This window comes from Stegodyphus dumicola, chromosome 3 (genome assembly GCF_044657685.1).
Source record: "Stegodyphus dumicola isolate Sdum_Otavi_A_Nest chromosome 3, ASM4465768v1".
In the NCBI taxonomy this organism is placed as follows: Eukaryota; Metazoa; Arthropoda; class Arachnida; order Araneae; family Eresidae; genus Stegodyphus; species Stegodyphus dumicola.
The window spans coordinates 106857509-106871522 of NC_140770.1; the positions used below are offsets into that span (position 1 = coordinate 106857509).

The window sequence follows — 14014 nt, forward strand, 5'->3', positions numbered from 1 at the left end:
ATCATTATCGATCTTGGATAATCGTCCAGATCGAACACTTTCTTTGAGGCTCAGGTCCCCGGAACGAAATTTGCTAAATCATCTTTGACAAGTACAAACATTTACAATATCTTTTCCAAATACCGCACATAAATTTTTACATGCAACAGATGCGTTGCTTCCTTTTTGGAATTCATATAAAATGCAGTGTCGTAAATGCACTTTATCTACCAGACATGTTTTTCCCTTTAAATATTACAAGTAAATGATGAATGGTAAAAAAGGGCACCTTTTATATTATACAGCAGCTAACAAAACAAAACAAAACAAAAAAAAAAAAAAATCCGATTGACTCGCTAGCCCTCCCTCCCACTCACGTTTTGCAGAATAAAAATGAGCAGATAATTTTCAGTAGGATTCATAGGACCCATCACTGACAAAAAAGATGCGCATTAATGGACATAACATGGTCAGTTCAACATGGCCCCCCCCAAAAAAAGAGTAGTAGACTGGAACAAGTACTTGAGGGAAGTAAGTACTCATAGTGATTCAAACAGAGCTTCGTGGGTGATGAATATTTATTGTTTTTCAACAAAGCACAAAAACAAAGCTGTTTATTAGATAAACAAGCATCAAGTCTTTCAGAATTCCACAACTGATGCATTTTTGGTGGGATCTCCTCACAGTCAATCTGTTAATAATGTCATGAATTTTGTATAATACTGTCCAGCAATTATATATAATTGTAGGAAGGAGGAAGACTAACAATGGACAAAGCTGTTCACAGCTAACTTTGGATCATTAACCCTCTGGCTGCTCATCCCGTGATTTCCATGGGCAACTCAAATGTAGCAAAATCTGCTCATCCCGCAAGCATGTGTTTTTCTTCCTTTATTGAAGAGCACATCCCGTTTTTTCCCCATTTAACGCCTGAAATAAATTATATACAGTATTAGACGTTTAGTTTACCTTTTGGCCAACAGATATTATTAGTTGTCCACTAAATTGCCGCATTTGAAGGCACATGGTATTACCGCTCAAACTCCACCTTTTGCGCATTTTTCTTATAGAAATGGCTGCTAGAAAGCATTCAGCGATTATCTTGATTATTTAATTTATTTAATTATTAATTAGATTAATAATTAGATTTATTGAATCTGCTGCATTTGCTTTATACCCTGTTTTGAACTCTATCGTACTAAACTGCATTTCTAAGGTATTTTTTCATCAGTGCTTTATATTTTCTTAAAATTTTATACATTTTACTTTTTTATATTATGCAATAAATAGAAATTAACTGTAATTTATTTTAAAAAAATCTTTTTGGTTATAACATTTGAAATTTGTTTTTCTGGCAACTTAGTTTCTCATCATAAAAATCTATATAAAAAATATTTTCTAGAAAGGAAAATATCATTTTTTAATTCTCCAATATATATAGATTTAATATATATATATATATATATATATATATATATATAAAAATTGTGCAATTTTTGAAGCGATTTTGGTTTACAAATTGAGCAGTTAGAGGGTTAAGAGATCTCTGTGAGAGCTCTATGCACTTCATATTGTTTATCATTTTCAGTAGTCTGAAGTACTGATTGTGCTCTGTCATACTGAGAAGAGCTGTAAAAGTACTTTTGTGTGAAAAGTTCCAGAACTGTAAACTGTTTCTTTTCGGGAAAATAAATTTTATCAAGCTACCATCAGTTTTGCATGCATTCAATCTATAACAAATCTGTTTGCACACAATAATTTTTGGTGTTGAATGCTGGTGACAAGAATGATGGAGAAGCAACTAACAGAGCAGGTAAGAAATGATAGATGGGACCATCAAATCCATTTAAGAAGATATGACAGGGAGCCAGGAATCCCTTATGGAAGAGATGAAAGCTGGCCCAAAAAAGATGGATCACGCTATCAAACCAGTTCAAGAAAAGGCTGAAACAGGTTAAGAGGAAATGAAAAGAGAAATTATCTCCATAACAGAAAATAAATTAGATGCTAGGAAGGCAGAACAGACACAGGTGATAATATAGTTAGAGAAACTGAAGAAAAAGTTTCTGTTGTAGTGTAAAAAATTGGAAGGAGAGAAAAAAAAAAAAAAAAAAAGGGGGAGTTTCTGCTGTCAAAGAATAAATCAATGACAGAGTTTCCACTATGCCACAGAAGTTAACAGCTTAAAGAAATCCACTGATAGCAAGGAGCAATTCTGATGTCTTTTAAATTTCTGCCCATGTCTTCTCAACCCTTTTTAAACATATCCACTCATGATGGGAAGACCTCCTGGCAAAATGAACAAGACTCAAGTCTGTATAGTGGCAAATGGAAATGGACGGGATGCTGAAACTAAGGCCTGCAACCTCTCCGAGAGCAGGTATACTCCAAACTCTGCCCCCCCCAAACCGAGGTTATACTTCGGAGCTTCCATTTATTGAAATTTTTATTTTAATGTTGCCTTGATTTTCCTTAGTTGGTACGGCTTCCTATCCAGGGACCATATTACATGCTGTTTTTGGGAAGGAGGTAATGTTATAAATTTTGTATAATGTAACATGAATGTGCATTTTCGTTTTCCTTGTATTTATTATTTGAAATGTATTTTATGCAGATCCTTTTTTAAGCTACCAGGAAGAGGCAGATGTTCTAATACTTTAGAAAGTTTCAAAACGTTCGATTTGACTTTACTTCTATTATTTATGTTACAGCTCATTGTAGCCTTACCTACAGCCGATGTGCTTGATCTTTCATCAAGATCTTTTGTTTGTCCCCTAAGTCCATAACCATATACTTTTTTTGGAATGTACAGTTCTTTTAAAGAAGTAATATTGTGATAGTTACGAGTAGTTTGTCCATGACTACTTTTTAATTGCTATAACTGCATTCTCTGAAAATTAAATTACTCTCATAATTTTCCTACAGTAAAATTAGTTAAATGGGGAGAGGAGGAGTACGGTACCAGTTTACTGACTTCTTTCCTACATCAAATTAAATACTTTAACTTCCTATTCATGTTCCAGAAAACAAGAAAAAAGCACAAGTTACAATAAATTTCATTTACCTTTTCAATGTTATTCCAAAACTGCTTGATTTCTCTTGACATTATGCTCGCAATCTTGCGAAGCCTCATTTGTTCTTCTCGCTCAGCTTTCTCAGCTTTTATTTCCTTCTCTTGAAAGTACTTCGTGATCATACGTGCACACTGAGAAGAAGGGGGGAAAGGAATTTAGTTTTTTTTTTTTAAAAAAGCTAGTTTAAGATATAATGAATATAACTATTATGATTAAAGTATCCAATTAATCAACAAAAACAGAAAGATAAAAATGGAAATCCTTTACATTCAACATTACAGTGACATATTAAATGTAGATTGTTTTAACTAAAGTTTTAAGGAATGTCAATTCATTTAAGAGAAAATAAGACATTCAATAAAAGATCACCTTTTTAGCAGCAGCTTTTTTCCATTTTCGTTCTTGAGCAAAGTCTGTTGCTAGCCATACCATTTCTTCTAAAAGATAGTCCCAATGTGCTTTTATACGTGGACATTCTGCTACTTTTGGAAGTCGTTTCAGAGACCATAATCCTTCTTTTCTTAGATCGCCAACTCTCTGCATAACATAGGCTTCCTAAAAGTAAAAGGTTCCTTAGCAAATATAGCCAATATTAAAGCTGCTTTACACATTTTATCACTTTGATTCAATGAAATGCATAAAGTAAAAATTACCTGCTTAGCTCTCTCCACTATTTCTTCCTGTGATCCAATTTGAGAATCATAGACTGAAGATATAGAGTTATGTTTTGCAGATTGCTTATGTGTCGTAAGTGGCTGTCGAACACCTTTAGTCACTGATGTTTGGGATCCAGAAGATGAATCTGCCGAACGCTGTAATGAAGATGGCAATGGTGGAAGGCGAGAAGGGGATGACTGGGAGTGACTAGAACTCACTGTATTGGATTTAGATGGAGATGAATCACATGATGCAACTAAAAATTTAAAAAATATACAAATTTATAAATATATATATATATAGTTTTTCTGCATCTTCTTTCTACAGTAAACAGATTTTGAATACAATCAAGTTACATAAAATTAAGCTTGATCAAAATTCATTTTTTACAGATTAATGAGATTAATGACATTTTTACCTTAAAAAATATACATTCTGATAACATTTTGAAGTTAATGAGTTCTCGTGCTCGAAAGTGGGTGCGTGTTCTCATGGGTTAAAGATATCTGCAATGCAGATTAAACTGGAGAATTTATCAAATTTTGCTCTATGTTTCACAAAGAAAAGTGCTCTGATGGTAAAAGCTCCAAGAAACGTCTTGCTGTGTTACTTTGCTGTAATATGGAAGGACAGTTTGGGCAACAACTAGTAAGTGGAAAAGAAAAAAAAAAAAAAATCAAGATAATTCAAACACATCAATCCAAAATCTTTATTGATCCATTGGCATCCCAATAAAAAAAATGCATGACAAAACATAATGTTAGAATGATTGATATCTCTTGATAAAATTGTTAAAAAAAAAAAAAAAAGAGGAGGGGGGATTCTGCTGTTTCTTGACAATTTGCCAGCTCATTTACCAAACATAAAACAGAAATCAGTGTTTTTCCCACCTAATGCAACATCAGTATTACAGCCTTTGGACCAAGGTATAATTAGAAGCTACAAAGTTCATTACAGAAAACTGTTTTTATGGAATGTTCTTGTCAAGCTGCTTGTGAAAACAGTGATAAGTTTGCAAAACGTCAATAATGTACTGAATGCTATTCAGTTGATAACAAAAGTTGTTAAATTCATATCACAAAATTGTGTTCAGCACCATTTTAAGAAAGCAGGCTTCGAAATTCCAAATTCGAGTGGGTTCAGTGAAAATACTACTGATAAATGAATTGTTTGAACTTGTCAAAGACAATGGCAGTGCTCAAATGCATTTAGAAATCAATGAACAATAGTATACTGAAGACACCAATGATGACACAAAATTTTTTATTTTGATTGTAGTTGATGTGAGCTTTAATAAAAATAGTTTGGAAAGCAGTGAGGAAGACAAGAAAAGTGTGACATAGAAAACTATACAGATGGCCTTAAAATACACCTCTCAATTAAAACAATTTATGATTACTACTCCATACTTGCCAACATATGACACTCAAAAACCAGAGGATTTTTTTAAGAAATCGGGAGATTTTTCACATAAAAAGACTTTAAATGATGAAAACATAGTTTTTAATAATGAATCGATTTTAAATAGTAACTAATTCTTAAATGCAAGCAACACAAAAATACCTTACACATAAAAAAATTTTTATTACTTGCATCGTTTAAGAAAACAAAACAACTTTAATTAGTTTTTGTACAAATGTTATAAACAGTGGCAGATTTTGCTTTCTTTAAAAAAGAAACATCATAATTTTGTTCATAGCAATTGCCACGTAGGCCTGCTTTTGCTAATAAAAGTTTTTCTAATGTGTCATCACGAATATTAGATCTAAATTTAGTCCTCGTTTTCGCAACAACACTGAAAATCCTCTCACACTCTGCATTACTATGGGGAACTGTCAAGATAGCCAACATAATTCTAGAGAGTTCACTATATTTTAAAATTCCATCAGCACCTTTCAATTTTCCAATTAAACTCCACTGGGTGTCAATCCTAGCTGATTTTATAACTTCATCCAAGTTTACTAGTTGTAAACTGCTGTTATGCAGCTGTTGGAACTGTTTCAATTTTTCCTTTCTTTTAGAACTCCTTTCAAGATAATAATAAATACCAACAATGTGTTCATCCACATTTATGGGTAAAGATGCTGCCCCTTTTTCAGCTGCTAAATTTAAGAGGTGACAGGTGCACCTCATAATCTGCAAATCTGAATTTGCCTTTCTTAAGTTGCCTGCAACACCAGTCTTCAAGCCTACCATTACTGGTGCATTATCGGCACCAAGTGCTAAGCAATTATCCAGAGGGACTACATTTTCTTTTAAAGTTTTAATAATTAGCTGTGGTATATTAAAGCCTGTCAAAATTCCTTCTAAAGTGGGGACAGAAAGTAAACTGCACTCAATTCTGAAGACTCTGGATTATAAAAAGAAACAACAATTGGATACAGTTTTGAATTGGTATTATTGCTTCCATCCATAGAGAGGCAGAATGGAGCTGTTTTATTGAAATCAATGCATTCAGTGGCAGGTTGTACTCCAGTAAAAAAGTATACTTGCCAACCTATGACACTCAAAAACCAGAGGATTTTTTTAAGAAATCGGGAGATTTTTCACAATGTTAAAAAGACTTTAAATGATGAAAACATAGTTTTTAATAATGAATCGATTTTAAATAGTAACTAATTCTTAAATGCAAGCAACACAAAAATACCTTACACATAAAAAACATTTTTATTACTTGCATCGTTTAAGAAAACAAAAACAAAAACAAAACTTTAATTAGTTTTCGTTCAAATGTTATAAACAGTGGCAGATTTTGCTTTCTTTAAAAAAGAAACATCATAATTTTGTTCATAGCAATTGCCACGTAGGCCTGCTTTTGCTAATAAAAGTTTTTCTAATGTGTCATCACAAATATTACATCTAAATTTAGTCCTCGTTTTCGCAACAACACTGAAAATCCTTTCACACTCTGCATTACTATGGGGAACTGTCAAGATGGCCAACATAATTCTAAACAGTTCACTATATTTTAAAATTCCATCAACATCTTTCAATTTTCCAATTAAACTCCACTGGGTGTCAATCCTAGCTGATTTTATAACTTCATCCAAGTTTACTAATTGTAAACTGCTGTTATGCAGCTGTTGGAACTGTTTCAATTTTTCCTTTCTTTTAGAACTCCTTTCAAGTTAATAATAAATACCAACAATGTGTTCATCCACATTTATGGGTAAAGATGCTGCCCCTTTTTCAGCTGCTAAATTTAAGAGGTGACAGGTGCACCTCATAATCTGCAAATCTGAATTTGCCTTTCTTAAGTTGCCTGCAACACCAGTCTTCAAGCCTACCATTACTGGTGCATTATCGGCACCAAGTGCTAAGCAATTATCCAGAGGGACTACATTTTCTTTTAAAGTTTTAATAATTAGCTGTGGTATATTAAAGCCTGTCAAAATTCCTTCTAAAGTGGGGACAGAAAGTAAACTGCACTCAATTCTGAAGACTCTGGATTATAAAAAGAAACAACAATTGGATACAGTTTTGAATTGGTATTATTGCTTCCATCCATAGAGAGGCAGAATGGAGCTGTTTTATTGAAATCAATGCATTCAGTAGCAGGTTATACTCCAGTAAAAAGGCAGAGAACAGACATTCTGCATTAATAACTTTTTGGTCCTCTGTTTCTGAAGAAAAATTAAATTTTCCGTTTTTTTTTTCCCAAAACAATTCATGTTGTCCTTGTGTTTTTGTGTACGCAGTTGTTTGAGAACATCTGCCCTTCCACCATGCGAAATAAAAAATTCGCAACGACAGGCGATGGTACACATCATCACAAATTTATTACATTTCCTCGAGGAAATAATGGAAGGAAAGTCAACTACGTAAGATTTTTGAAACGTACTAGTGTATTTCACCTTTCTCACAGACATAACAAAAGATGATAATTTCTAAAACTATTTCCCGAAGGCATGTGTACTCACACAACTCAGGACAAAATGACCGAAATAGCTAAACATCCAAATAACAGTTTGCTTTGTCCTCATTGGCTAACATATGCCAGATGAAATGCAGTGGAGCACGATGCCCATTGGAGAACTGGAGAACTACCTTTCTGGATACATAAATGCTCTCACTCACAAAGCAGAAGTTATCTAATTTGCAAGGTTTTGTTTTAAATATAAGCTACAGAAAATTCAATTGCTTTCAGACGTCTAAAATCACTTTTTTTTTGTTCATATAACAAAGCATTAAGCCAAGTTCCATAAAAATCGTGAGAAATTTTAAGAATAAGAAAAAGTCGGGAGAAATATATTGTAAATCGGGTTGGTGGGAGAGCGGTAAAAAATCAGGAGTCTCCCGCCTAAATCGGGAGAGTTGGCAACTCTGCTACTGGTGATAGTGAAGGACATATCATCTTCTGAAGCACTAGGTCTTCTGCTGGCCAATCTCAGTCTATGCCATTCGGACTTCCAGTCTCCCCTATGTATGGTATTAATGTCAACTTGAGCAGCATCAAGCAACATAACCAGTCTTTCCTCGTTTTCTAGCTCCCATAGGTTTGGTAAATGTGAGTTGTTTTACTGGTTAATGTGAGTTGTCTTCAGTTCTGTATAAATGATCCAACCATCAGATACTATGGCTTTTATGACCTTGACAATATTAAGCTGTCTAAATTTTTGGTAGATTTCATGGTTATACATTGATCTTCACACACTATTTACTTAAGACCATCAGTGACTTTAATATCCACATGGAAAAATGTGCTTGCAATTGACAAACCCAAGTAATGCAGTATTTTCAATAAATTTATAACTACAAAACTCTATTGCTCATTTCATACAGTTTTGCAATAAAAATAAATAAAAAACCTTTTGTAATTAACAATTTTTATTAATTTTAAATTCAAATAAATACCTGTGATTATGTTATTTATATATCATTTATATTATTTATCATTTTCTCTTTAATGTTCATATCTGCTTTTACACAGTTATTGACATATTGCATAAAAAGTTAGAATACCCTCATAAGATCTAAGAGAGGATTGTCATACAGTACTGCATTTGTACCTGAAGTCATAAATTATGATTCAGAACAAGGAACAGAGCAACTGAAAGGATTTTTGGCCCATTTCCAACTAATGCAAGAAGAATATATGAGAATGCAAGAGGATTGATTTGGTGAATGCAGATACGAGTAAAAGAACTTCTAAATGGACAAAGCTGAAAAACATGTTAAAAATAGGATAATAAATTACAAGAAGATTGGGGTTATTGTTTCAAAAAAATTATTTTAAATGAAGTGAGAAAACTGCCATATATTGGGTTTTAAGTAAGTTTCTCACCCCCGCAAATATCGTCTGCGCAAACAGTTCACGTTGGCATGTTTAAATATTTTATGAAATGATTTTTACAATTTCAAAGAAAGAGACTTGCTTTAAAACACTATGTTGTGAAATTTGAAATTTCGTTAACATTAAGCACAAGGTTTCTGAAATTGAACTATCACGCTACCAGGATTAGAACCATCATTTATTTCCAGTTCTGTTGCAAGTCAACTTCAGAATGTCACCTAATAATGTGTACAGCTCCAGGTACTAATGTTGTATCGTATGACAGTGTGAAGGTTTGGTACCAAAAGTTCAAAAACAAGGACCATGACATTCAAGAAGCAGAGGGCTCTGGTGGACCTCATCATCTACTATCTACTGATGGTGATGAGGCCCACCTGTGAGAACTTGTGGAAGATCAGTATGCAACCACTCAAGAGCTTACTAAGGAGTTACATGTTAGTGCCATGTCCATTAGTCATACTAAGCATCGCATAAACTTGGTGTACAAGTTCAATCGCTGGGTGACACATGAACTGACTCGAGCAGATAAGGATATATGCGTTCAGACCTGCACTAATCTACTCGAATGTCGATCCAAGGACAGAATTCTGGACCAGATCGTCACTTGTGATAAAAAGTGGATTTACTTCAACAACACAGGGTGAAATGGGGGTTGGTCTGTGTCCGATGAGCGGGTGAGCAGCGTCGCAAGGCACAATTTGTATAACAAAAAGATTACAGAGTAGTACAAACTGGGAAATATGGTACACACATACATACATATCACGTATAAAAGTTTGTACCCAGGGCCTCCTTATTTACAAAAATTTGTGGTGGACATAGGTTTTCAATCACAAAAATAGTTTAAATGATACAAATATTCATGTTTGCTCATTATTCAGGTCTGATAACTTATGGCTCTAACAAGATGTGGCAAATGCATTATTATGGACATGCAAATCATGCTTTTTTCACGGGCATGGGTACAGAAATTTTCAGAGATGCTGTTTTCTCATTATAGTGATATATCTTGACCACCCATTCCCAGTTCCTACATCTAAAAAATGCTAATAGTTTTATACGTGAAACTCAAGGAAGAAATTTTCAAAATAGGCTATAACAAATTATGGAAATGCCTACATCAATATCCTTGGTGATATGCCAAGGAAGAATATATAGTGCTGCGGGACTACAAAGAATTCAGCAACGAACTTTCAAATCTAGTGTACGAGTTACATCACTAGATTATTTAATCACAAGTTATATACACCACCCACCACTTTTTAAATGCACTAGTTAAAAAAATCTGCCACTTATTTATGTTCAAATTTCCAGGAAACAAAACAAATATATACTAAATAAGATAAAAATTTATTATTAAATTCATCTTCACTGCTTATAAAACTCATATTGGCAAAAGACTAATTGTTCAGTGCCAAAATATCCTACTTGTGCCTGTCAAACCATATTTATCATTCAGGTCTAAAGTGCTTCAATAAAATGAGTTTGACCAAAATTTTTCTACTTATTTTGTATTCCTCAAAAACTGTTTTCAGATCCCTGTGTCTGGACTGAAGGTCAGAGTAGCAGAATTTCTTTATCTTAAAGTTACAGGGTTTGTACACATTTCTGCATGTAGAAATTAAGTACTTTTAAAGAACATCGTGTGTTTTTTTTTTTTTTTTTTTTTTTTTTTTTAAATTTTGCTCACTGTTAACTTTATACAGATTCTTTTTTCTTTTATGTCTAATTTTTTCATGTACTCTCTCAGTCCAAACGTTTATGTAGATTTTATGTCTGGCATAAGTAAATGTAAAATAATAATAAGCATGTCTCATAATAAAGAAAGCAGCTCTACAGCTGCTTGTTTAAAAGAAAGAACCACTGATCAGAATAGACATGAATGCAGATGTTGATGCTGTCGCAAGTATTGAACGTCAGTTATACATTATCCGAACCAATTAGTGTTGTAGTTTTTTTGTAGATTTGCTTTACTTGTAACCCAGTTAATATATATTATTTAATATTAAGTCCCAATAATCCGTTGAAACATGAGAGATGATAGGTTGTTTTATATTTAAATCACATTAGCTGTAAGGAATCAAGTTTAATGCAAGTTTTAATTTTTTGAGTTGCATAGCTTTATGAAGATTTGCTGATGTTGTAATATACAGATGTTTAACCCTTTGAGGGGCGGTATATAAAATAATTTAAATTGTGGTAAAATTTTGCATGAACTATAACTTATGGACCCTAAAGGCACAAAATTGAGACTTAAAGAAATCTAGAGCGAAATCCTAAATTTTGAGAGCCACACCCCTATAAGACATTTTTTTTTCCAGGTAGGTGCTAATTGTTAATTTTTGATTTTCAAATTAATTTTGCATACTTTTAATGTGCATCTGTAGAGATGGGTGCTTGAATATAGTTATGCAAGTCTAAAGACAAAAACTTTTAAAATTTCGGTAGAAATTTAAAATTTTAAAAATGAAATTTATGTTTTTATGCACTTTGATGATGCAACCCGGCAGAACATACTTATGTAAAACATGGGTAAAAAGCTTTTGAACTTGATTTAAATTCAATATTATTTTAAAAAAAAATTAGTAAATATGACGCTGCATGCGTAAATCATATCATGCTGTAACTGAACTAGTATAATATTACAAGGAGACATAACAGCCAAAAAATTTTAAAAATTAAAAAATGAAACACTAGGACTCAGATGAGAAAGTATGTTGCATTAAGTCATATTTTATGCTTTAGATAATATGTAAAAAAACCATGGTTCATGCTATGATACGAAGAAATGCCTTCCCCCCGCACACTCACTTTAGATTTTCGAGAACTGTAAGGGCCCTTTTTAATTTTTTGTAAATATGGGTTGTAATATATATTTCTGTTCAGGAAGAAACGCCGTTAAACAACTTTATTATTTTATAGACCTGAAAGCTCTTATTTTGATTTTCAACCCCTTTGGCCTTCTACGGGCTCCTCTTCAACTTTTGGATAATTTCTAGCTTGCATCTAAAACAGGCCTTAGAAATATTTTCCCTCATTTCACAAACTGTGAAATTGATTTCAAAACCAACCTAACCCTAAATTTCTCTTGCATTCCCTAGTCTTTCATCTGAAATTAACAAAGACGATAAGAATAAAAGTATGCTTTCAAATCAGTAAAGTAGGCTTTCAAATTTTGTGATTACACTAAGAGATGGACCTTCAGTGCACTTCCATTTCCCATATTTTTAAGTGAGCTTTCTCTTTGTGTGATCTTATCACACCACACAAAAAGAAGAAGGCTTGATTCCCGAATGACAAATCAGTTGTCAATCACCTCCTTTCATTTTCCTTCGATTCTAGGATTTTGAAAACGGGAAGCAAAGGGTGGCTTTTGGGGACTAACATGCCACATTTAACGCCTACAATCATGTAAAATTTTGACCCCAGATGGTAATTTCGAAATCGATGAGTCTTTCTCTTGGGAAAGGGTGAAGTGCTGAAGTTAAAATTTTTGCTAAATAGAAGGGGAATGAAACTTGTGCTGAGTATAAAAAGAATAAAAAGAACAGATATACTTGTATTCAGTCCTAGTGCAGGGTCAGTAAACTTCCCATCCCTTCATGAACATAATACTGAATCCTAAACAATTTGTAAATTAATCATAAACAAATTGTGACATCATAAACTATTATAATGTAAAGAAATGCTGTCATCTCTCACAGTAGAGAAGCCTGGTGCTGCCATCTATTGGCAAGGTAAGTAGAGGCGACGGTATATATTATATACCGGTATTAAAGAATGTATACATAATCTTCTTTTAATTATCAGTTTTGATTGAAATGCAGTAAATAGGTAAAGGTTCAGCATGTGTACGTCATATATTTACAGATTTTGAATTTTTTCTTTCCCTCCAATAGAACTTATCAATCTTCAAACATGACACCTTGGAACGAGGTATATTAATTTCATAACTGCAAAATACTGAACATTCATAGGGTGGTGCTGCCATTTAGAATCAAAAGGAAACACTAGAAACTTACGATTACAGCTTTTGTAGAGAAATTATAATTTTTTCCAAGGTTAAAAAATTGACAAACAACCGGTATATGCCCTTCAAAGGGTTAATATACAGTACTTAATAAAAAGCCATTGTAGCAACAGAGGTGACTGATTACTTGTGAACTTCTTACAGAGAAATAAAGTTTTATGTTATTTACATTTTTGTGTTATATAGCTTACACACACAATAAGGAATAAGAAAAGGTGCTAAACTACCACAGAGATAACTTTTAAGAGTGAGCAGTCAGTTACAAATAACTAAATTACGTAGTGACAACCTTAGTCATAAGAGATTTACACGATTAACATTATTTATTATTATTATTTATTTCTAAAAAATATCCATGAAAAAAGCACTAGGAAAATTTTACGGCAATTATATAATTTGAGATTTATTCTAAAATTATATCAATATAATTATGCATTAAAAGCTATAAAACACTTGTGTTTTGTAGTGACAACAAACAACAAAATGTTTATGCATCTTTTTAATTTGAAAATTTTCCAGATATCTTAACAAATTTACAAGTTTCTTTCTCTTTAGCCTTTTTTCCTATGTTTATTTATTTCAATAAACAAATCAGTCCTCCCACTATGCTTCATCTCCTAATGTTTCAACAATGCACTTCTGAAGCATAACTTCTTTTTGTAAATTCAATTTGTTTACCAATTGGCCTCCTCTTCATTTTAGAATTTAAAACTTAAAAATTTTTCTTATTCTAAAGAACTGATTGTACTTAAAATGTATAGAAGAAACCTACTAATTTTATTTCTTTAACAATATGAATATTGAATGAAATGGTATAATGCCAGTGTGGCAGAATTTTTAGAATTTAGTTATGCACTAAGCAACAAATTTTAGGCATGGCAAAAATATTTAGAATTTAGGGCAGGCAGATGTATGTATGGTGCACTGAGACTTCTATGATGATTATTTTAATAAATTCCCAGTTTTCAATTTCTTTGATTG

The 14014-nt window shown here is 32.7% G+C and overlaps 1 protein-coding gene across 5 annotated transcripts in view; it reads right to left on the reverse strand.

The window, feature by feature from the left end:
- dom (domino helicase) overlaps positions 1–14014 on the reverse strand; it is a 220359-nt gene that overhangs the window by 169696 nt on the left and 36649 nt on the right. For all 5 annotated transcript variants that reach the window (XM_085813136.1, XM_085813138.1, XM_085813137.1 and 2 more), the window contains exons 4-6: positions 3707–3966; positions 3423–3608; positions 3044–3184 (exon numbers count right to left, since the gene is read on the reverse strand). In XM_085813136.1, the coding sequence (XP_085669262.1) occupies positions 3044–3184; positions 3423–3608; positions 3707–3966 (587 nt within the window). The remainder of the gene's footprint in view (positions 1–3043; positions 3185–3422; positions 3609–3706; positions 3967–14014) is intronic.